This window comes from Gekko japonicus, unplaced genomic scaffold (assembly GCF_001447785.1).
Source record: "Gekko japonicus isolate JY-2015 unplaced genomic scaffold, Gekko_japonicus_V1.1 scaffold660, whole genome shotgun sequence".
NCBI classification, from domain to species: Eukaryota; Metazoa; Chordata; class Lepidosauria; order Squamata; family Gekkonidae; genus Gekko; species Gekko japonicus.
The window spans coordinates 573956-595275 of NW_015159728.1; the positions used below are offsets into that span (position 1 = coordinate 573956).

Consider the following 21320-nt stretch of genomic DNA (forward strand, 5'->3'; position numbering starts at 1 on the left):
TCGTGCCCAGATAATCCACCCACCATCCGTGCCTCTCCCGTGGCAACTTTGCCGTGTGACCGGGGCCACTGTATATCAAATGATACAGATGCAAACAGTTATCAAAACTGGTACAAACTGAACTTGTGCAGGCCAAAATCAAGTTTATCACTGGAAAATTCTGGTACTTGTCAGCCATTTGGTGCTACTTTCAATTTGTTTGTAACTTTTATGCATTTGTCTATGGAATAAAGATAATTTGAGACATTGCTCTGCTTGCATTAATGAATATTGAGTTAGTTATCTTCCAGTCCTTATTAAAGACTCATAGAAGCAAAGAGTTAAGATTGGTAGTACTCAGGAACCTTGTTGATGTTGAAGTAGGGCAGCATTGTTCCCACCAGTGTTCCCTCTAAGCTGAGTTAGTGTGAGCTAGCTCACAGTTTTTTAGCCTCCAGCTCACACATTTTTGTCTTAGCCCAGGAAAGATGGCTCTAGAGCAAACTAATTTTATGCAGCAGCCAAACTACCTGCTCACAACTTTAATGCCAGTAGCTCACAAAGTAGAATTTCTGCTCACAGGACTCCACAGCTTAGAGGGAACATTGGTTCCCACTACCAAGAAATTGTTCCAGGCTAATTATCCGCCCACCAATCTCTGCACAAAGCACAGTTCATTGAGCAGTCAACATACCAAAACAGACAAAGATTTCAATACTTCTGTATTAAAGTGCAATCCAAAAATATTACAAACGGAGCTAGATATATTGTAGAAAGCTGTAAGCATCTTGGATTCCAGTTAAAAGATTTTATTAGAAAAAAGAACCTCCCACGTCTGTAATACTGAGTAATGCCCGCTCAGCTACTAGAGGGGGAAACTGATACCACAGTGTGTCTTGAGCTCTTGTGGGGGAAAAAGTCCTAGTCTGTTCAAGGAAAAATTCCCCAATATCCCCTCCATCCATCAAAAGGAACATGCGTTCTCTTTAGAACTAAATAAGTCAAGTTGCAGCTAAACCAGACTCCTCTTAGCAACAGCTTTGTTAAGAAAGGCATTCTAACAAAAGTTTCCAGAAAGCAGCACAAGGCTAAAAAAAGTCACAGTTCTTGCCTTCCTCACTCAAAGTTAAGCTAGTTTTTCCAATAGTGTCCCTTGCTCACATAGTTTTGTTGCATTGTGCAATGCTTCTAGTTACATTCATGCCTAGCTCAACCTGCACAAAGGCCAAGCTGGAGAAATGGCTTCAGTGTTCATCTCTGACAAGACACCTTCCTGCTAAATACACTTATCTCTGTTACTGTGGACAAAGGAATGCTGAGCAAGGATGGGACTGGTTTCCAGAAGATTCTCCGCACAGGTCCCAACTGCAGGATGCAGGAACTACACCCTTTGTTCTGTTCACCAGGTCCCTAGTTTCACAATGCTTCCAGTTCATATAAACAGATCTTCCATCTGCCAGAACCTGGCCTCATTTAGATTTGAGACCTGTTACTGTGTCCCACCCACTGCAAAAGATCAGATACACTTGAGATCCACAGTCATAAGGAAAGCAACTGAGAATTCTAGTGTATGAAATCTGTAACACCTCAGTACTTCTCTTTCATGATGAGTGATCAGAATCCAAAGAGCAAACAAAATCTTTGCTGTGTGATTTCCCCCATGTAATGGAAGATACAGTAACAGCTACTGGTTAGTCTTCTGGCCTTTCCCCATCCAACCAACTGGACTTTTTAAAAAGATGCTGGCAGACTTTCCCCCGAAGTCTGCCATGCCACTTACCCAGTAAGGAGACAGAAGTCTCCAACATATTTACAGGATTCCCTCTTATGCATTAAACTGCACAGTTAAAACTTTAACACTGCACTGATGCCAATGGGCATAAGACTTCTTTTATATTCATATTTGTGAATTTTAAAAGAGTTCTGCTTCATGCAAAGAGGTCCAATATTTCATTTCTATGCATGGGACTTGTCTTCCTTTGCAGTGCGGGTAATTCACCTCTCCTTCAAACTAAAAGGCTGAAACAGTCACAGCATTTCCGTCCTGGCCCCAGGAGAAAATCCAAACAGTCAGGAAAGTGTTACTATCACTGTCATTTTGTATTGCCCTGACAAGAGTTTTAAGAGCTGTTGATGTTAAATCACCCAACATGATATATGTTATTGACACTGAATGATCTAGTAACAGAGAGCCAGAGGTGGTGGCAACGAGGTCTTCAAGGGCAAAAACACACAAGGGAGGTTGGCTGCTGGGCTCCTGCTAGTTGTTTTTTTTCTCCTCGGGTGGTGAATAAGGAGGCGGCTGACCCTAAAAAGAAAACAAAACTGCATCATTCAGGCTAGAATACTTAAGGCTAGGCTGTTTTTATTCCTTCTGGCTGCTATTTATTAGTTATTTCCATGCAACGTCCTTTGTGATAGCTCCTTATTGTGCTCCAAGATGGACAAAACACATCAAGGTGAGAGTAGTGGAACCATAAAGTATCTTGTTATTTTCCACATTATGCAAAAGAAGTTTGGTATTGCCCAGAAAAATGCTGCAAGCCACACTACACGATTTTATGTGTATGCTTGTTTTGAAGAGTTACAGTGCTATGTCTCACCATTATCCCCTTCCTTTAATTGGCGGGGGGAGAGAGAGAGAGATACTGGATATCCCAGCATCAGCATTACTCAACTGACAAGGTGCTGTTTTTTAAACACACACTGTGTCCTTGAGTTCTCTCACTCTTTGCACTAAGCTCCAATACCAGGTTTGCTTACAGCACTATAAAAAGTTGGCTTGTCTAATCTAACCATTTGCAAGTTAGGCTCATCTCAGAAATATAAAAGCCTGGGAAATGAAAGGTTTCTGGAGCCTTTTTCTCTCTCCAATGTTTTCCAATGGAAAAACTGGAACATTTCAGGGCACACTGGGGGAAAAAATTCCTATGAAATATTTTCTCTTACAATGAGTAAATTGTATGGCATGAAAAAGTCTGAGGACTTTTCCCAATGGACAACCCTCTTATACCATAGACATATACAGTATTTCCAAGATAATTTACATTTGAATAAAACTATTTGGCAATAAATATGCTAAAATGTATTCACTAAGACATTATTAAAAGGTATCCAACATGCAGTTTCTGTCCAAATAGCAAACTTTTTTTTTTACTACAGAGTTTGTTTTCTACCGTCAACCTTTTCCCCTTCCTCTCAGATGGCAGTAACGTTTCCCCCCCCCATGGGGGAGGGGAACAGAAAGTGTGTTTTTTCCTGGGGCTTCAAAATGTCCAGATATCTTACATGTCTAGTTCAGCTGCTTGTGAGAGCATCAAAAACCTAGCTCTTCCTACACCACTGTTTCCCACTCCTGCTCCACCCCAAAGATCTCCTCCCGAGATTCCTTACCATAGGCATGTAGACATTATGGGGATCGGCAGGGTTATAATATGCACTAGAAGTTGCAGGTGTTGCTTTGTTGCCACCTACAAAGTAAGGGAAGAACCAGGCAGAACTTGTTCACAGATACAAAAACAATAGAGATGATTTGTAGAGCATCTTTTTCTGGATAAGACAAGAGAGGGCAGATTCCTCCATTCCCTGCAGGAAGGGAACGCAGCATGACTACGTACCCAGCACCATCAGCTGTTTGATTTTTAACTGCAGTGGTTTTGAGGGGCCAAGGATGGGGGACCGGACAATGATCACAAGGACAAAATGACATCAAGAAGCAGGCCAACAAAGATGGAGGAATCCACACACAAGCACACACAGTTCCAATGCAACCCTTCTCCAAGGTTAGGTAGCTACAAGGACTTCAGCCAAAGTGTGCATTCTTGTTGGAAAATATTATGATTTTTGATATGCTTTTGAGACTATGACCAGTCTTTCACCAGGTTTCCCTCCACAATCCCTCAGAATTAGTTACACTTTTACATATGAAGCTGACTTATATCAAGTCAGACCACTGGTCCATTTAGCTTTGTACTGTCTATTCAGACCACCAGTGGCTCTTAAGGGTCTCAGGTAGAGTTATTCTCAACACCTGATACTTTGAAATATTTTAAACTGAAGATGCCAAGGGCCTTCCGCATGGGAAGTATCTGCTCCAGTACTCAACTACAGCCCCTGTCCTTATTGCTAAGATAACTGGCTGAAAACATTACTGAGGAAATCAGATGACTATATGTGGACAGCCCTCAGGTTCCATATACATGGAATAAATATCCCCCTCCCCTTTCCAGTCATATTCCATCTCTTATTGAAACAGTTAGCAGAAAAAAGCACAAGAATTCATTTTAAATATAGATATCCTCCAAATAGTAGAAAATATGATAGAACAGAAGTGAATTACTTATTAACATGTTTACTATTTATGCCTCTTCAACTGAGAACTTCTTATTCAAAACCTAGGAAATGCCATCTAGGCAAAATCTGACATTAATTTTAAACAAAGAAGCCCTCAAGAGATGAAGAAGAGATTGGATTTATACCCCACCCCTCACCACCCGAAAGCGTCTCAGAACGGTTTACAATCTCCTTTCCCTTCCCTTACCCACAACAGACAGAGGGGGCTGAGAGAGCTCTTTTGAAAACTGCTTGTGAGAGAACAGCTCTGAAAGAATTTGTAACTGACCCAAGGTCACACCAGCAGCTGCACGTGGAGGAGTGGGGAAATCAAACCCAGTTCTCCCAGATTAGAGTCCACACTCCTAACCACTACACCAAATTGGACAAGCCTTTGTCACTGCCACTGGAACCCTTTTTACTCGTCTTACCTGGCATTCCAGGCTCCGCCCAGGCTGTAGGGGCTGAAGGGCCTGCAGCAGAAGGGCCAGGATATGGAGGAGGAGGTGCCATATACATCCCACCTGGTGGTGGATACATGCCTGAAGGAAGGAGATATTGCGTGCCACATCACTCTACATACGTATCACAGCAGTATGCAGCTGATAGCAGTTCTGCATTAAATGTCATCCCCTACTGTCCCAGAAATAAGGCCCCTGTTTCTTGAGTGACTCATGTATTTAGAGCTGGAAGACCATCATGCAAGATGTCTACCCCAGTTCTGTCATTGTTCCCACTAGCTGTACAGCATGCGCAGAGTGAAGCATCCTGCACTGGTATACTGTGGGGAATGATGCAGTGAACCAATGCATTCTATACAATAAGTTAAGGGTTATGTGGACAACCTTTTGTAACTGCCACTGGAACCCTTTTTACTGTTCTTAGGATTAAGGATGTAGTGTGGGGGGTTTTGGGGGGGGTTAACGAATAGCAAATAGTAATTTGCTATTTGCTGAACTGCTACTAGTGGCAAAACACTGTAAACAAACTTATAATAAAAGAATATCAAAGAAAGATTTTGACACAGCATTAATACAATTATTATTTGCAAAATACTTCAGGAAGTAATGAAATCAGAAGTTATCACTACAGTATTAGGACTTGTACTTGAACAAATAAGTCCACTGTATATATTATACTGTTGTTATTGCAGTGTTCTTCAATCTTGTAATCTAGCTTTATTGCACTGTGTTACTATAATGTTGTATGCATTATACTGTTTTACTACATTATTTTCCAGTCTTGCACCTCTGTTTTAATGTGTTCCTACTGCATTGTTTTTAATTATGTAATCAACCTCTTTAAGTAATCCACTATCTCAGCAAGAAAGGTGGACTATAAAAAATAAATGTTACTTGCCCAAATGAGAATAAACCATGTGACAATGTCAAGCAAAGAAGTGTTTTTTACTGCTTGCAATAGGATATTGGAGGATTAAGACTGTTCCTTTTCTAACAATTAGTCAGCCTTCTTTTCATGATTTATTTTTATGAGATTTATAATACATTTTTAAAAGATATTTCTTATTCATTTAGAGAAGTCGTCCTCTATTAGTATTATTATTATTAATAATAATACTAATAATACTAATAATAATAATATTTATATCCCGCCCTCCCCGCGGATGGGCTCAGGGCAGCTCACAATTAACGGGTATGTATAATGACTACTCTTGTTACTAACTATGATCCTCTCCACAGAAGCAAAGTCTGTTCACATATTATCATTTATTAGATTTCTGAATAGCCCCATCCCTGAGTACACAGAGCTCTGGGCAACTTACAACAGGTTAAAACGTATAAAAATACAAATGAAAATCAACAATCAGTTAATCTTAATTAATCTTAATCTTTGATTTGGGTCAGCTGCTTCAGTCATTTCCACTACCTGGAATTTATTTTTCTGTTTCCTCTCACTGTGTGGGGGAAGGGGAGGATCATCCAATTACACTGATCCAGGGCAGGCAAGGAAGTACCCTCTTCACACATCACAAAACTGGTTTATGGAATTTACTGCAACTGGCTTTGAGAGCTTAAAAGGTGATGAGAAAATGGGACACCCTACTTGAGGGTTTCCCAGAAGCATATGACTGGCCAATGTAGGATGCTAGACTAGATGCTAGTACAGAGGCATTTTTAGCTTAACCCAGCTCTTACGTTTTAACATATTTTTGTCCACTTCTATAGTAAATACTATAGGGGAGTATAATACTGCCCGTATCTGAGCAACACAATCTTATGAAGACAGCTAGAACCACTCACCTGGAGGAGGCGCATACGGATATCCCATAGGTTGTGCAGGTCCGTATCCATTCATGTAAGGGTACGGTCCAGCAGCAGGCGGTGAAGTAACATAAGCCCCTGGTGCTGATAAGTAACTTCCTGGAACAGGTGGATGAGGGGCATAGCCCCCAGCAATATATGCAAACCCATAGCCAAAGCTCTGAACAGGTACTCCCCTGGAAGCTAAACAGAATATATTTAGTAAGCAAGATTTAGAGGAGAAAATGTTTTCACTGCATTTTGGTGAGCAATATGACTGTATTCATCATATTTGTCAGCTCAAATCCTGAAATGGATGCACAAGCATATAACTAATGTATCAATAAATGTTGGTTTTAAGCAACTCTTTCAAAAAAACCCACTATGTTGACAGATGTTTGTTATCAGTACTGTTTGTTATCAGCAAGAATGGAACTTGAGGGTGAGAAGAAATAGGTCAAGGAGTGCAAAAATCATAAGCATGAAGTAGTGGAGAGTGTGTTTCTATTGCAGGACTATTTAGCGCACAGCTGTCAATATCTGCTACTTAAACCAGGCAGCAGGTACTAAACAATTAGGACTAGAGGGCAAGAGTCTTACCATCTCTGGCCTGTCTGAACATCAATTCCCCAAATTCAATGGCACCTCCACTGCAGAAGATCATCTTAAATGAAGCCTGACCTTCCCAGCCACCTATGGGAAATAATCATAGACATTTTAATCATGAAAGGTTCTCAAGATAAAAACTAGGATTGAATCTTGTCTGTTTCTTGGCAGTGAAGGCAAAACAAACATTGTTTAACTTTAAAAAGTGAGATAATTGTGAGATTCAACTGTATTTTACAACTGGCAACACACTACAATGAAAGCTCCAATGCACCCCAATATTAAGTATAGTACCCACAAAACTAAGTTACAATGAGATTTGTGCAAGGGCAGCACTTGGTCAATTGCTCTCTTCTTCTCCCAGCATCCAAAAAGGGCTCACGGAGATGCTTCTTCTTTGAAGTAGAAACTCAAAATGCTGAGGGAGTGAAAATCTGCACTTCACCTTGAAAGACCTAGGTGGGTAGTGGGTAGCTTAAGCCAAAGCCAAGTGTTTCCCACTTAAAAAAAAAAAATTAATCAGAGTCTGAAACGAACCATAGTGTGAGCAAAATCTTTAACTTATTTCAGCATGAAGCCTCTGTGACTTGGTTGTCAAATTCTTAGCTGAAATGCAAGTTTAAAAAAAGAAAGAAAGAAAGCTTCTCCTACTTTCAAATCCAAACTGTCAGAAGAGCAGAAAGAAAATTAATGTGGACAATCCTCACAATGCTTATTTTATACCGGTGCCACTAGAGGAAAGCATTTGCAAGCCAAGATGGTTATTTCCACAAGTCGAAGACTGACAGAGAATCAGGTCAACATGGAGGGGGGGGGGGTTGTTTTGTTTAGCTGCAGGTATTTACTAAACAGTACAAGGGAATTCTCTCTCAGATCCAAAGGGATTCTATATATTCTCTGTGGAATCCGTTGCCCAAAAGCAATGGGAATGAAAAACTAAATCCTCCAATGGAATATATACATGCCTACTACAAACTCAACAAATGCATTTCTCTGCATGACTGGTGGTAACATACCTCCCGGTTCTGCTTGAATCACTCCTTTGATATAATTAGCAGAAAATACTGGCTGTTCAATAGAGCATCCTTTCATCAAGGTGAATGGCATCTGGAAGGACATCATTGGGTCTTTGCCCTTGGACAAAAAGATAACCTGCAAGAAAATACAAAGCAGCACCCCAGTCAAAGATCTCATTGTGGAGAGGGACATCAATAAGGGAAAGATGTTCCTATCCAAGGTATTCAAGGCCCAACCTGTAGAAGATTTACAGGCAGTCATTTAGGAAATTTCTGCAGGTGCACACTGAGAAAAACCGCTAAAATGTTCCATACAACAATTCAGGAGCATTATCCTCCATTGCATGTGGAAGAAAAGTCTCAGGTTGCAGGTTAAAGGTGGGTATACAGCCTAAAATTTTTGAAGACTATTCAGAAGAAAGACCCAAAGTTAAAGGGGCACAGTTTACTAGCATCAAGCCCTTCATTCCCAAAAAAAGGAGTACAGCCTAAATATCAACCTAGCAAAAGCCCCCTTGGCTACCTGCACAAATCAAACCAAACCTGGATCCAGGAGTGCTCATTTCCTCTTTTAAAGAACGATCACTTAACAGTGTCTGGACAAAAGTAATGGACTGTATGCAACTGGCCCAAAACTTACTCTGTAAGGGGTAAGTAACACCATCCCTTTCTTGGTGCCTTTGAAGATATCAGATTTGCCGGTCACATCAGAGAAGGTCAATTCCACATCTTTACACTGCTTGATGATGCTTTAAGAGAAGATAACAAAACACAGATTACAATTAGCATATTTCAGAGCAGACGGTATCAGCACAGATGGGTGAAGAGTCATCTTTACAAGAAATGCCAAAAGAAGATAATGCATTCCAATAAATGTATTAGCCTTCAGGCACGAAGCTGGAAATGCAGTCTCCCTGAGGACTAATCTCTAAAAATAATAAGGGCAGGTTCCAATAGCATTTCTGATCAAATAATGCTAGGATACTGACTGAAATATTATCCAGACCTGTGCCTCTACTGGACACACACTACTGGACATACAAACACTACTGATGCAGTCTTTACTTAAATGAAATCCACCCAAACAACCCACTAACAAGATGACATTTTAGGGTAAGGCAGCTAGGCTAACACTTTCTTTTTGTGATAAATGTAATAACTTATCTTTTTTGTGATACATCATTGTACAAAGATTAAAAATTTTGTGCTGTAATCTTACATACACTTACTTAGGAGTAAGTGTTAAAATCAAAACCTGCTTCTTAATAAACATGCATATGACTGGGCTGTATGGGGTACAGCTATCAAGCCAGCTCAAAACAGAAGAACAAGTGTTGGTTTTAGGAAGGTCTAATGGCGATTCAGGATTGGGGAGTCAACTCCCAGTCCTTGATGGGGTGCCTCTGACACCGGCACCTACTGTCAGGAGCCTGGGGGTGATCTTGGACCCTGCTCTGTCCATGGAGGCCCAGATCACCAACGCTGTACACTAGGCATTCTTCCAACTGCACCAAGGTAGGCAGCCGGCCCCCTACCTGTCTCGCCCCAACCTTGCCACAGTAATCCATGCAATGGTCACCTCCAGGCTGGATTACTGTAACTCGCTTTACGTTGGGCTACCCTTGAGACTGACCCGGAAGCTCCAAATGGTACAAAATGCGGCTGCGTGGGTCCTTACAGGGACCCCACAGAGAGCAAATATCCATCCAGTGCTGCATGAGCTACACTGGTTGCCAGTGGAGCATCGGATCGGATTCAAGGTTTTGGTGCTTACCTTTAAAGCCCTTAACAGTAAGAGACCTACGTATCTTCGGGACCACCTCTCCCAATATGTCCCCTGAAGGGCATTAAGATCAGCAGACAAGAATCTTTTGGTGATTCCCGGCCCCAAAGATATCTGGCTGGCCTCAACCAGCCTTTCTCAGCCTTGGCCCCAGCCTGGTGGAACTCTCTGTCGAATGACATCCGTGCCCTGCCTCATCTATTAGAGTTCCGCAGGGCATGCAAGGCAGAGATGTTCCGCCAGGCCTTCGGTTGAGGCCAGCGATGGTTCCCTTACATCTGCCCGGCACCCTCCCCTCCCCCCTCCCCTCATGAAAATCTGAATGCTAGGTATGCCATCTTGTTTAAAGTGTTGAAATATCCATGTTGAATTTTTTATATTGAATTCTGTAGTTTTAACTGGTTTTAAAATTGTATTGGAATTTATGCTGTTGTATGAGCACTGCAACCCTAGAGTCTGATTCGACTGGCTTTCGAGCAAGGGAAACCTTTACCTTTACCTAAACCACACTGAGCCCCGCAAAAGGGGGAAGGGTGGTTAAGAAATTGAATTAGATCAATCAATCAAATGAAATAAATCTATTTCAGTGGGGCTTACTCCCAAGAAAGCATTCTTAGAAGCATGTCATTAATCTGCTGCCTGACACCTCTTACCCCTTATAACCAGCTTTTACTTTGCATCCCTCCAAATGCTTCAATAAGCCACATGAATCAACTTTGGTGGCAAGGAAACAGTTTCGAGCAAAAAGCCACATGAATCATCTTTGCTTCATATCCACTTCCTACTTTTCAAAAGCATACTAGCGCTCCCTTAACAGCCAAGGGATCTGCTACTCAGCTCATTCTTTCTGCAAAGAGTTCTTTCTGAACATTCTCACCAGAATATTCCTAAATCATTTTTTTTGCTTGAGAAAGTTTTACCAGTGACATACTGTTCAAGAATGTGCTACAAAAGAGGCATAATGCATTCTGGTTCATCTCGCTCACTGACCAAACAGAAATCATGTGACACCAATTTAACTCTTCACATTCCTTCTGGATCCATATCAACAAGGTACTGTTTTCTGGATCAACAGGCTTCCCTACAACAAACTAGGAGGCTAAATCAAATGGAATCAATGATGCAGCATCAGTCAATCAACACAATTGCTAAGAATTAAACCAAAGTGACTAAATCAATAGCCGATGGAACGCAAGAGGAGGACAGTCTGCAGCGACACTTCCTACTTTCCCAATTTGATTTACATTGCAAAAAATATCACTTCTAACAACCACAGGAGAAAAGGTAATAAAGGAGATGCTGGTATAATATATTGTATAAAAAACAACTAAGGCAGCTTTCTGATCTGACCCTCATGGATGAAAATTATGAGTCCTGAACTATTCAGCCCAAGTGAACGCACAGTCCTCGACACTGCTGTCAGCAACCTTGAAGAAGAAAGACAGGCGTTTACCCTTAGCAGCAGATACCATCTGATGGCCAGTTCATTCCCATATCACCCCTTATCCTGCAAATCCTGCTTGAGACGCATAAAAACCTGCAGCTCACACCTTCAGAAAAACCTCTGAAACCCATGAAGAACAATGCATGTGTGGCCATATAAAATATACAACTTTATTAATAACAACATCTTTCCTACATAGTTATGCCAATTTAAAAATGCTCAAACCACACATGGGGTACCACTTCAAATAAGAGCAGTCGAAAGAATAAGGTCAGACCATCCTACTTTTAATTAACTTCCGAGTTCATTAGAATAATGATGACAAAGGCTTTAATCTGACACAGCTCTCCACTCATCCCAAAATGGGAAGCCTCCCTAACCAGGGAAAGATGACATCTGGCTGCTAGAGCTACAGCCCAAATCCTGCTGGCCATGATTTACCACAAAAGAAATGCAATCCAGACAACTCTGTCAGAGGCACTGCTGATGTGACTGGCCTGCCAGAAAAACATTAAGGAATTTATTTATCCTGCACTGAGTTCCCCTCCTCTCTCTCTCCAGAAAGGAGAAGCGTGAGCAAGAGAGGCTCTTTATCAACTTGTACTTATGGGCCTGACGCATGACAGAGAGTAGAAGACGTGGATTAGGGTCACGCTGCGTGAAAGGGGGAAGCGTGTATGGGTCACACCATTACTGAGCTGTGGACTCAGAAGGGCAGTTCACAGATTAAAAGCGCTGTAGTATCTCCGCTCCAGGAACGGGGAGGGGGCAAGAGCCTCAGCCTACAATTTCTGGGAGGAAAGCCCAAGAAGGGAAGGGGGGCAACCCTGAGTGGCATTCCCTCGGGTGGTACCGTCCGGACGCGTCACAATCCCGCTGTAGGGACGAGGAGGAGGGCCTCAGGCGTCGTTCTCAGTGGAGGAACGGGGGCGACTTTGTTAGGGGCACCCCGAGGCTCACTATACGAGCTGCCGTCGCCTGCGCAAAGAGAGGCCAACACGCGCTTTCCAGTCCCCGAGGGTGGACGACGCGGGCTTCCCGGGCTCCAGTCCCACCCCAACCCACCCCACGGTTACCATTCCCCGTGGGGCAACACAACCCCGCCGCCCTCTGAGTGGTTCCTGTTCAGCGCCATCTTCGCAGCCAGCGACACCAACTGGGGCGGTCCTCCTCTCGCATCCTTCCCCACTTCCCGCGAAGGCGCCCCGCAGCAGCCGTGACCTCCCGGCGCTCCAGCCCGCCTCTTCGCGGGGCGGGGCAAGTGGGAGATTGGCCGGGGGGCCGACGGAGGCGGGGCCTTCCTTGTCACGTGAGGAGGAGGGCGGGGTTAATAACGGAAGTGCACGCCGCCGCGGCGGGGGCGCTTCTAGTTTTGCTGGTTAGTCCAAGGCAGTTGTACTTTTATGTTGGTGTGATTGTAAGAGCCCGACCTCGTGGTAGAAGGGCCGTGACGCAGCAGCCTCGTCGAGTGTGTTCTCCCTAGTCAGGGATGTAATTATTATTATGCTTTATTTATATTTATGGCCTGCCTTTCTCGTTAGGACTCAAGGCGGATTACACCCAATAAATCAAGTCAACAGGGGCATCCAATAGACCAGGGGTACCCAACCTTTTTGAGCCTGCTGGGCACATTTGGAATTCCGACAAGTTATGGTGAGTGCAGCAACAAAATGACTGCCACAGGAGGCAGCGCCAGCCACAAAATGACTGACACAACTTAACTTTCAGTCGCACAGTGCTGATCCTTGTGCTGTGGTGGCAGCTGCCCGACCACTGGAATAATTCAGTTTTACGTAGCCTTTAAAAAGCCAGGAGGTTCTTCACCTCATCATGAAGACCATTCCAGTAACGTGGGGGCCACATTAGAGAATGCGTGTGTACAGGCAGTTGTTGATTTTGTCCATTTGTAGGTTGGTACCTGCAGATGGCCTTGCTCAGAGGAGCAAAGCTGGGTTGGAAAATACCTGGAGATTTGGGAGGGGGGGGTGGAGCTTGAGGAGACCGGGGTTTGGGGGGGGAGGGATTTCAATGAGGTATGATGCCACAGAGTCCCAACTTCCAAAGCAGTCATTTTCTCGAGGGGAACTGATCTCTATCACCTGGAAATCAGTTGTAATCCCAGGAGATCTCTAGTCACCACCTGAAGGTTGGCAACCATACTGTAATGACAGCATAGAGGAAGAGGCAGTCCCACAAATATGAAGGACCAAGGCCGTAGAGGGCTTTGCATGTGGTAGTTGAATAGCCAGTACCTTGAATTATCTTGATAATTGATGGGCAACTCATGGAGTGATTGCAGAATGGAAGTAGTATACATGCTGCATTTGGTTCCCAATAGTAACTGAGCTGCAGTATTCTGCACCAACTGGAGTCTCCCAATTGACTTTGAGAGGAGATCTATGTAGAGCGCATTACAGTAGTTTAGTCTCAGTGTTATCAATAGGGATGGGCATGAACCTAAAAAAGGCGGTTCAAGGCGGCCCATAGACCGAACCCCAAATCAAACAGGCCCCACACAAACTGAACAGGTCTGGCAATTTCAGTTCCCCCTTTCTCCTGTGCGATACACCAGCAGCTGGTTATTGTCACCATCTTCCTCTGGATGATCATGTGTCTCAGCAGTCCAGTTGTTCCTTGGTCACTCATCAAACTGCATCATTCTGGTTGCAGTAATTTGGTTAGTTGTTGGGTCTAGAATTCTGTTGTTGGATTCCATGCTCCCTTAGGAATGCCTGCACTGATCTTGACATGTATTCACCATAGGGTTGTCAGACCCCACCCCGTTGGAGACAACATTCCCCCACTGCCAGGCCCCACCTCTCCATTGCCAATCAGCTGGCTGGCAGAGGGGTGAACTTACCCCCCAAAAGATGGAAATCCATCTGACATGCAGCAACATGTCTGCGTCACTGACACATGACCCAGAAGTGACAAGTGGGCAAATACTCTGTGGTAGAAGCCAAATTTGCCATAGAGTTTTTGCCCAAATACCACAGTGTCACCCTGAACGTGATGGCATCACTTCTGGGTCACGTGGGCAGTGACGTGGACATGTCGCTGTCTGTCAGATAGGCTCCCAGTAAGTCCCCTCATCTCCCGCCTGGCAACCCTAACTCACCAAGAAGAAAATAAAAGGAGGCATCACAGGGCAATTCCCAGGTTAAGACAAAGAGAGGCATCCCATTTAAGGATATAGTGCCTGTAATCATATTCTCATAGTTTTTTATAGTTAATCTTTTATAGTTATATATTTGCTAGTTATTATATGATAGTATAAACCTTGTATAAAGATAAGAAAAATGTTTTTACTGTTTTATTTTTTATGTTTCTTGCTCATGCTTTCCTACCTAGCCCTATAGATAGGAAAAAATGGCAATAGACACAGAAGTATATTATGTTGGCGTATTGATTATCTTACCATATTTTGATTTATGATGCTTTTTCATGTTTTATAATATTATGCAATATCCTTTAAATGCGTTTAACAAATAATATTTTATGCTCTCACTTTTCCCTTTGTCCCTTTTCATTTTGTATCCCTTTAAATGATAAAATTACATATATGAATAAAAGGATATAACACCTGTACACACTTAGAGTGTGGTGCCTCTCCTCCCCCCCCCCCAATGTCCAGGCGTGCTGAGTCACTCACTCCAACAGTTGCAAACATTAGCTTTGACCAAATGAAGGACTTACTGGTATAAATGACTGATGAACCAACTGACCAAATAAAGTAACACACCATTTGTTCAAATGACACTTTGTTTAATCAGACAACAGAACACAATAGAAAGTTAAGTCTACTTACATTTACATCACTGGTATATGTCTGTCATTTTTTTCTCAATTAGGGCTAGACAGATAACAAAGAACTTCAATAGGATACTTTCGTGGGCTGGAGCTATCAGAAGGATCCAGGCTTCATTCATTCCCTCATGCTTTCATATCTTGCTCTAAATTACCTTATAATAATCTACCGGTGTGCCCATGAACTTTATTCCAAGAAGGGTCTAGATTTCCAAAATGCTTGAGTACATCTTGATATGCACAATGACAATGTGGAATTTACAGAGACCACAAGAGGATTCTGCTGATACTTTCTCAAATGGTATCCTTTGCCTCTGTTTATGGCCTTTTGTCCCTGTGTTATCATACAGATCCATGTGTAGCATCAAAGACAGAAAAAAAGAGGAAAACCAAAATATCACCTTCCTAACGTCTTATCACACGGTTGGCACTGCATCATTGTAATACCAGTAATCCAAGAGAGTATTGTTTAGTCAGTTAAGTATTGACATTGGGGGGAGACTGGAATGGAGAATAAGCACACACGCACAAACACAAACCCCTGGCTGCTGCAGAAGACTATGAACACCTGGAGTTCCCATTCTTGGCCACTGAAAGACAAAGGTCTATCCAGACAAGGGGTGTATGCAGATCACTGCTTTCCCCCATAATGGACTGCGTTGACCGGAAGCTTAGATTGAGTATAACATAAATGGGAAATTCTCTGGACTTGCTCAGTTTGGCATGAGAATACAATTCTAAACCTAATTTTATTACATTGCAAGTAAAGTAGCACACAAAAATATTTTTTTGTAGTTTTTAGAGTTATGCAAACAAAAACTGTAGGGCAGGCAAGGAACCCATCAAGACTTCTCCATTTGGGATGCCCAGACCAGTCCAGTCCAAACTTCCTTCATTAAAGAGAAAAATCTTCATTCATTCCTCAAGTGCACTGCTGCCATATAGAACGGAAACAAAACATAACGGAACCAAAACATAATTAAAGTTACAGTGAAAGGAAAAGCAATAGTATCAGTGCCTTGTATATCTTGTATTGTCAGTGAGAGATGCTGTGAGAAGTGAGCTTTTTGTTATGATCTCACCAGTCCTTGCTTGTTTCAGTGCCAAAAAGACAGCGGCTTAAATAGATGGGTACTAATGGCTTCTAGTCGTGCCAGCCACATGACCACGGAAACATCTTCGGACAGCACTGGCTCTTCGGCTTGGAAATGAAGATGAGCACCACAACCCTAGAGCTTTCGAGCAAGGGAAACCTTTACCTTTAATGGCTTCTGCAGCTTTGAAGATACATCTTGCATTAGGACTGTGAATAAACCGGTGAGCATGTTATAGCCATTAAGTGGAGACTGACCTGCTTTAAACTGTTCCATATTACAGCTTTCTGTACATGGTGAGCTGTTTGTGTGTTGCAGTTCACTACATGAATGGACTCCTTTTCTCCACAATGCACATGGCTTGAAAAAACTGCTGGTCCCCTTAATAAATCGTGGTGTACAAACAACTCACCCCATGGAGACAGGCATCTAAGGATGTGACAAAAACACCATACCTTGATGGTCACCCTCATCAGGAGAGAGACAAGGGTGCTGCTTCTACAGGATCTCTCAATGGTTTTCAGTATCACCAGCCATAATATCCTAGATGGGCTAATTGAGATGGGGTTTCAGGGACACAACACTTTGGTGGTACCATTCTTATCCGGCTCACAGCTTCCAGAAGGTGGTGCTGTGGGACAGCTGCTCAACTACATTGCGCTGGGAAGTCCTGCAAAGTTCCATGCTGTGCCCCAAACCATTTGCTTGTAATTGCTGGGAGAGGTTGTATTGTGATTTGGAGGAAGCATCAGAATGCCAGTGACACAGTACTTCATTTCTCCTTTTCAGCAGAGTCTGATGAGATAGCCCAATAGTCTGAACAGATGTCTCAAGGCAGCAATGAATGGGCTAATAAACTGAAATACAGCCCAGACAGGACTGAGGTGCTGATGACTGATAATATGGCTAATAGGAGAGTGAGGATACAATCTGTTCTACAATGGGGATGGCTCTCCGAAAGGGTTTGCCACTTGAGGATGCCATTAGATACATGCCTAAAAACTGATGTACCAAGTTGCTTCTGTGGCATGTAGCATCTTTAACCAACTTCAATTAGTGCAGCAGTTATATATTCAGTTGGGTAGCCATGTTGGTCTGAAGCAGCAGAACAAAGTTTGAGTCTATAAGCTTTCATGTGCATGCACACTTCATCAGATACAATGAAACGGAAATTGCCAGTCCATGTACCTATATGTATGGAATGGTAATTTCCATTTCACTGTGGCTGAAGATGTGTGTGTGCACACAAAAGCTTATACCTTGAACAAAAGTTTGTTGGTCTTAAAGGTGCCACTGGACTTAAACTTTGTTTTGCAGCAGTTACAGCCTTCCTTGAGAAGCAAGATCTGATCATAGCGATCTATGGTCTGCTCTGATCTAGGTTAAGAGGGCTCCAGTACATTCTGCCTTCGAGGGGCATTTAAAACCTTCACTTGGTTCAAAATGCAGCAACAAGATTTTAGCTGGTGTTGATTTCAGTGTTAAGAAAACTCCACTGGTTGCCTATTCATTTCTGGGCACTGTATGCATCTGCCAAACAGTTAAGATCATCTTAAGATGCCCTGCCTCCTCCATCAGGAAGGAGGTGGGTGATCACCAGAGATGGAGCTTTTTCTGTTGTGTCACCTTGTCCTCTACAACCACTTGCCCAGCACTAGTACTGGGGGTGGAGGGGGGGGGGATTTTTCTTTTCCCTGGCATTTGTGACTTAATATTGAAGGTCGTTGGTTATAGTTTATGGCTATATTAATTTGATCTTTAAAAAAAAAACAGTATGTTTTATTGCTCTGACTGTTGCTCTCCTTTATTGTTTAGAACTTCTTTGGCTTCTTGGCAATGGCAATTTTTATGCTTTAGTTCTGTATTATTAATGGTGAGTGTGCCAGACTAGGACTGGGGATACCTGTCTTCAAAGCCCCGGCTCACTGGGTATTCTGGGGCCAGTCATAATCAGTCTAACCTTCTGCACAGGAAACGCAAAGCAGGGAGAACCACGTATGCCACTAGCACCCTCCTTGGAGGAAGAGGGATTAAAAATGTAGCATAAAAATGTTAGTTCTATGCTGTGGTTTTATGCTATTGCCTTATGCTGTAGCTTTATTGTTAATCTTCTGCTACTGTTAATTTTTTTTAAATCATTACATTTTTTTAAAAAACAACCCTTTGTAAACTGCCTTAAAAGTATTTTAGCAGAAAGCAGGCCATAAAATTGTTTTAAATAAAATAAATACAGTAGTTGAATAAATAGCCTCTTATGAAGAACAACTTCTCATGTTATTTGAAGGTTTATCTCACTAGTTTGTAAAAGGACGCAGAATACACAATGGAGGTCTCTTTGTGACTCCCTAGCTCTATGGAATGTCCTCCCTAAAGAGGCAATCCCTTGGCCATATTAGATTAGGTTATTCTGGAAAATACTCCTTTATACATTCTGTTTTAATAATCAGTGGCAACTGTGGACTACTGTGTACTAGATTATATAGTATTGGTGTCAGTCTTTTTCTCGTTATATCTTTACAACTTTGTATACCTTGTGTAGTTGTTAACTACCTTGGTTCCATCTAGAGAAAGACTGGGTATAATTTCTAAATAAATAACTATTGGGCAGAAGGGAATAGTGAGGGTATATGCACTGACATCCGCAAATGAGCAAAGGCTGCTTATTCTTGTGAAAGAGGGAACAAAACTGACCTATATTTTATGGCACTTTGGGAGGCAGTGTGAAACAGTGATGACAGAGGAGGGCTAATATGGGACTCGTTCTACCCAGGCCATTACCTTATCCTAAACCTTCAGCAGGGACTCCCCACACACCTTGATATCTTTTCTCCATAGCCATGAGAGCCAGGCACTTGTTCTTTGTTTAAATAATACATGCTGGAATTGTGAGGGCCAGCATGGAGCTGCCAGATTCCATTTTGGGATGTTGGCAGTTGGCAGCCATGTGGCTCACAAGACCCAGTCTCAGCAAAATCTACAATATGCACAGATCAGGGTAAGGAAGCCACACAATGGAATTAAAGAAGAACATGCCCTAGCTAGTTACACTGTTCCTTCAAAGATTCTTTATGTTGACTGACCTCTGAGTGTACACAGTCTGGGGAATATTCCCAGCATAAGAGGTCCTCTGCTTAGCAGAGAGTTCCCCTCCCATAGTCAAGGGGTCAGAGGGAAGAAAGGCACAAGTGAGCCATGTTGCGCTCTTGCTGTTTTCCGTGGATGCAGCAATCCAAAGGGGATTGTCGCAATCATGGGTTTGTTAAAACATCTTGAAAGTAGCTCCGAGAATGCAGAATAACAAGGAGGATCAATACATATTGGAATTGTAACAGCAACTTAAGAGTGGCATTTATACTTATGACAAAAAAAATTTGCACCATGATTTGAAAGAGATTCCTTTCTTTAAAATGCTGTCCCCCATATCAAGAAATCTACTACTTCTGAATCAATTCTCAACTCCACTTTTCTCTCCACAAATTTACCTCCTTCCAAGGGAAACAAGATAACCCAAACCCTGTCCATCTTCCCCATACTGACACCTTGATTCTACTTGGTAATCAACCCCTCTCATTGATTTCGCTGGAATTTACTTCCAAATGTCCATTTCTCGTGCTTCCACACTGAAAAGTAAGCCTATAGAACAAGAACGGCGTAGCAACCCAATCTCTTCCAGCCCTATGAAACTCACATCCAAAGTATGGCTCTGTAGTTCCTGTAGTGCGTTCAACATCTTTACACCAGTCTCATTTTTCCCTTGCAGACATTCCAAGTGACCCCAGAGATCAAATCACTTCCCTTCAATATTTCCCACAATCATGATGCCCAGTTGAGAGTCTTGGAATATGTGACAACGGAAGACTAGTGTCTGCTGTGCAAAATACAAAATTCATATAATAAAAAAGAACCAGACTGGGACATTTGGGGAAAGCTGGGAGCTGTGCCCCTAGTTCTTTCCTCATATGCACACACAAAGGATATTCCACATGCTTCAAAGAGAGGCCTGAATTCAAATCAAAGGTAAGGGTGGTGTGGTGGCTATAATTCATAGACAGCAGGTGATAGCAGACCAGGAGGGGTCATTCACAGATTGCTTTCATGATTTTCTTCTATCTCTACGGTCACCGGCGGAAGCCCCCCATTGTCATTCAGTCGTTTAGCCCTGTAAGTTTCATAGTGGATGTTGTGTGTTACCTCCTTTAGGTCTTGAAGGTGGGTCCTGAAGAATACATGAGGAAAAGAAAAGGAGAAAAGAGAAGAAAGTTCACTAGATAAGTCATGTGATGTTCAAGTAGTTCATTGCATTAAAGGACAACTATCAGCAGAGTTCATCGAACAGTGGTAGTTTGCCATTTCACAGCACGTTCATTTATTCAAATGTATTTCTGAAGGATGCAGGGGGGCCCCCTTTTGTATCCCAACAACTAGAGTTTTGAACATGGGGGCTCCATTTAGGTAGCATGGCATCATCTAACCTCCATGAATTTAATCATCTTTTAAATTTACCTTTTATTGTCTGTGACCATCACTGTCTGTTATGGCAGTGGGTTCCAGAAATGTATGCCCCAAGTAAACTCCTGAAAATGGTAAATCAGTTTCACTGATGGACTAGGAGTGCCATCCTTAACAGAGTTATACCCTTCTAAACCCATTGACTTCAGTGGATTTAGAAGGACGTAACTGTCTTGGAGAGCACTGTAAGTTCTCGTCTTACAAAGCAGGGAGAAAAATCTCTCTGTGCACTTTCTCTATATGATTCATAATTTAATCAACTTTTAATGTCCCACCCTTTAGTTGTCTTTTTCTAAAAAATTTTTTAAAGATTGCTGAATGTTTTATCCTTTCCTGATCAGGATGGTGCTCACACCCCTTAATCATTTTAGCTGCTATTTTCATAAACTTTTACAGCTTTATGATATATTTATTTTTGCTACACCAAATCTGTATGCAATATTTATGCAACTGTACTATAGACTGATGTAATAGCATAATTATACTGGT

General features: G+C 42.4%; 2 protein-coding genes across 2 annotated transcripts in view; both read right to left on the reverse strand.

The window, feature by feature from the left end:
• Positions 1-738: 738 nt before the first annotated feature.
• Positions 739-12663, reverse strand: WBP2NL (WBP2 N-terminal like). Its single transcript, XM_015426317.1, has 8 exons — positions 12498-12663; positions 8835-8943; positions 8195-8330; positions 7173-7265; positions 6573-6776; positions 4743-4853; positions 3373-3449; positions 739-2287 (listed from the first exon to the last, which is right to left on the reverse strand). The coding sequence occupies exons 1-8, from the start codon at positions 12554-12556 to the stop codon at positions 2240-2242; spliced, it is 837 nt and encodes a 278-aa protein (XP_015281803.1). The 5' UTR covers positions 12557-12663; the 3' UTR covers positions 739-2239.
• A 7574-nt stretch (positions 12664-20237) lies between these two features.
• SEPT3 (septin 3) overlaps positions 20238-21320 on the reverse strand; it is a 28220-nt gene continuing 27137 nt past the window's right edge. Inside the window, exon 10 of the mRNA XM_015426617.1 lies at positions 20238-20538. Coding sequence (XP_015282103.1) covers positions 20403-20538 — 136 coding nt within the window. The 3' untranslated portion in view covers positions 20238-20402. The remainder of the gene's footprint in view (positions 20539-21320) is intronic.

Excerpts from the sequence above, each read along its gene's own strand:
- WBP2NL (XM_015426317.1), bottom strand. The coding sequence starts at position 12,556 with ATGGCGCTGAACAGGAACCACTCAGAGGGCGGCGGGGTTGTGTTGCCC. Across the intron at positions 7,266-8,194 it reads GATTCAAGCAGAACCGGGAG|GTGGCTGGGAAGGTCAGGCT; the intron begins GTATGTTACCAC and ends TATTTCCCATAG. Across the intron at positions 2,288-3,372 it reads ATAATGTCTACATGCCTATG|GGTCAGCCGCCTCCTTATTC; the intron begins GTAAGGAATCTC and ends TTTTCTTTTTAG.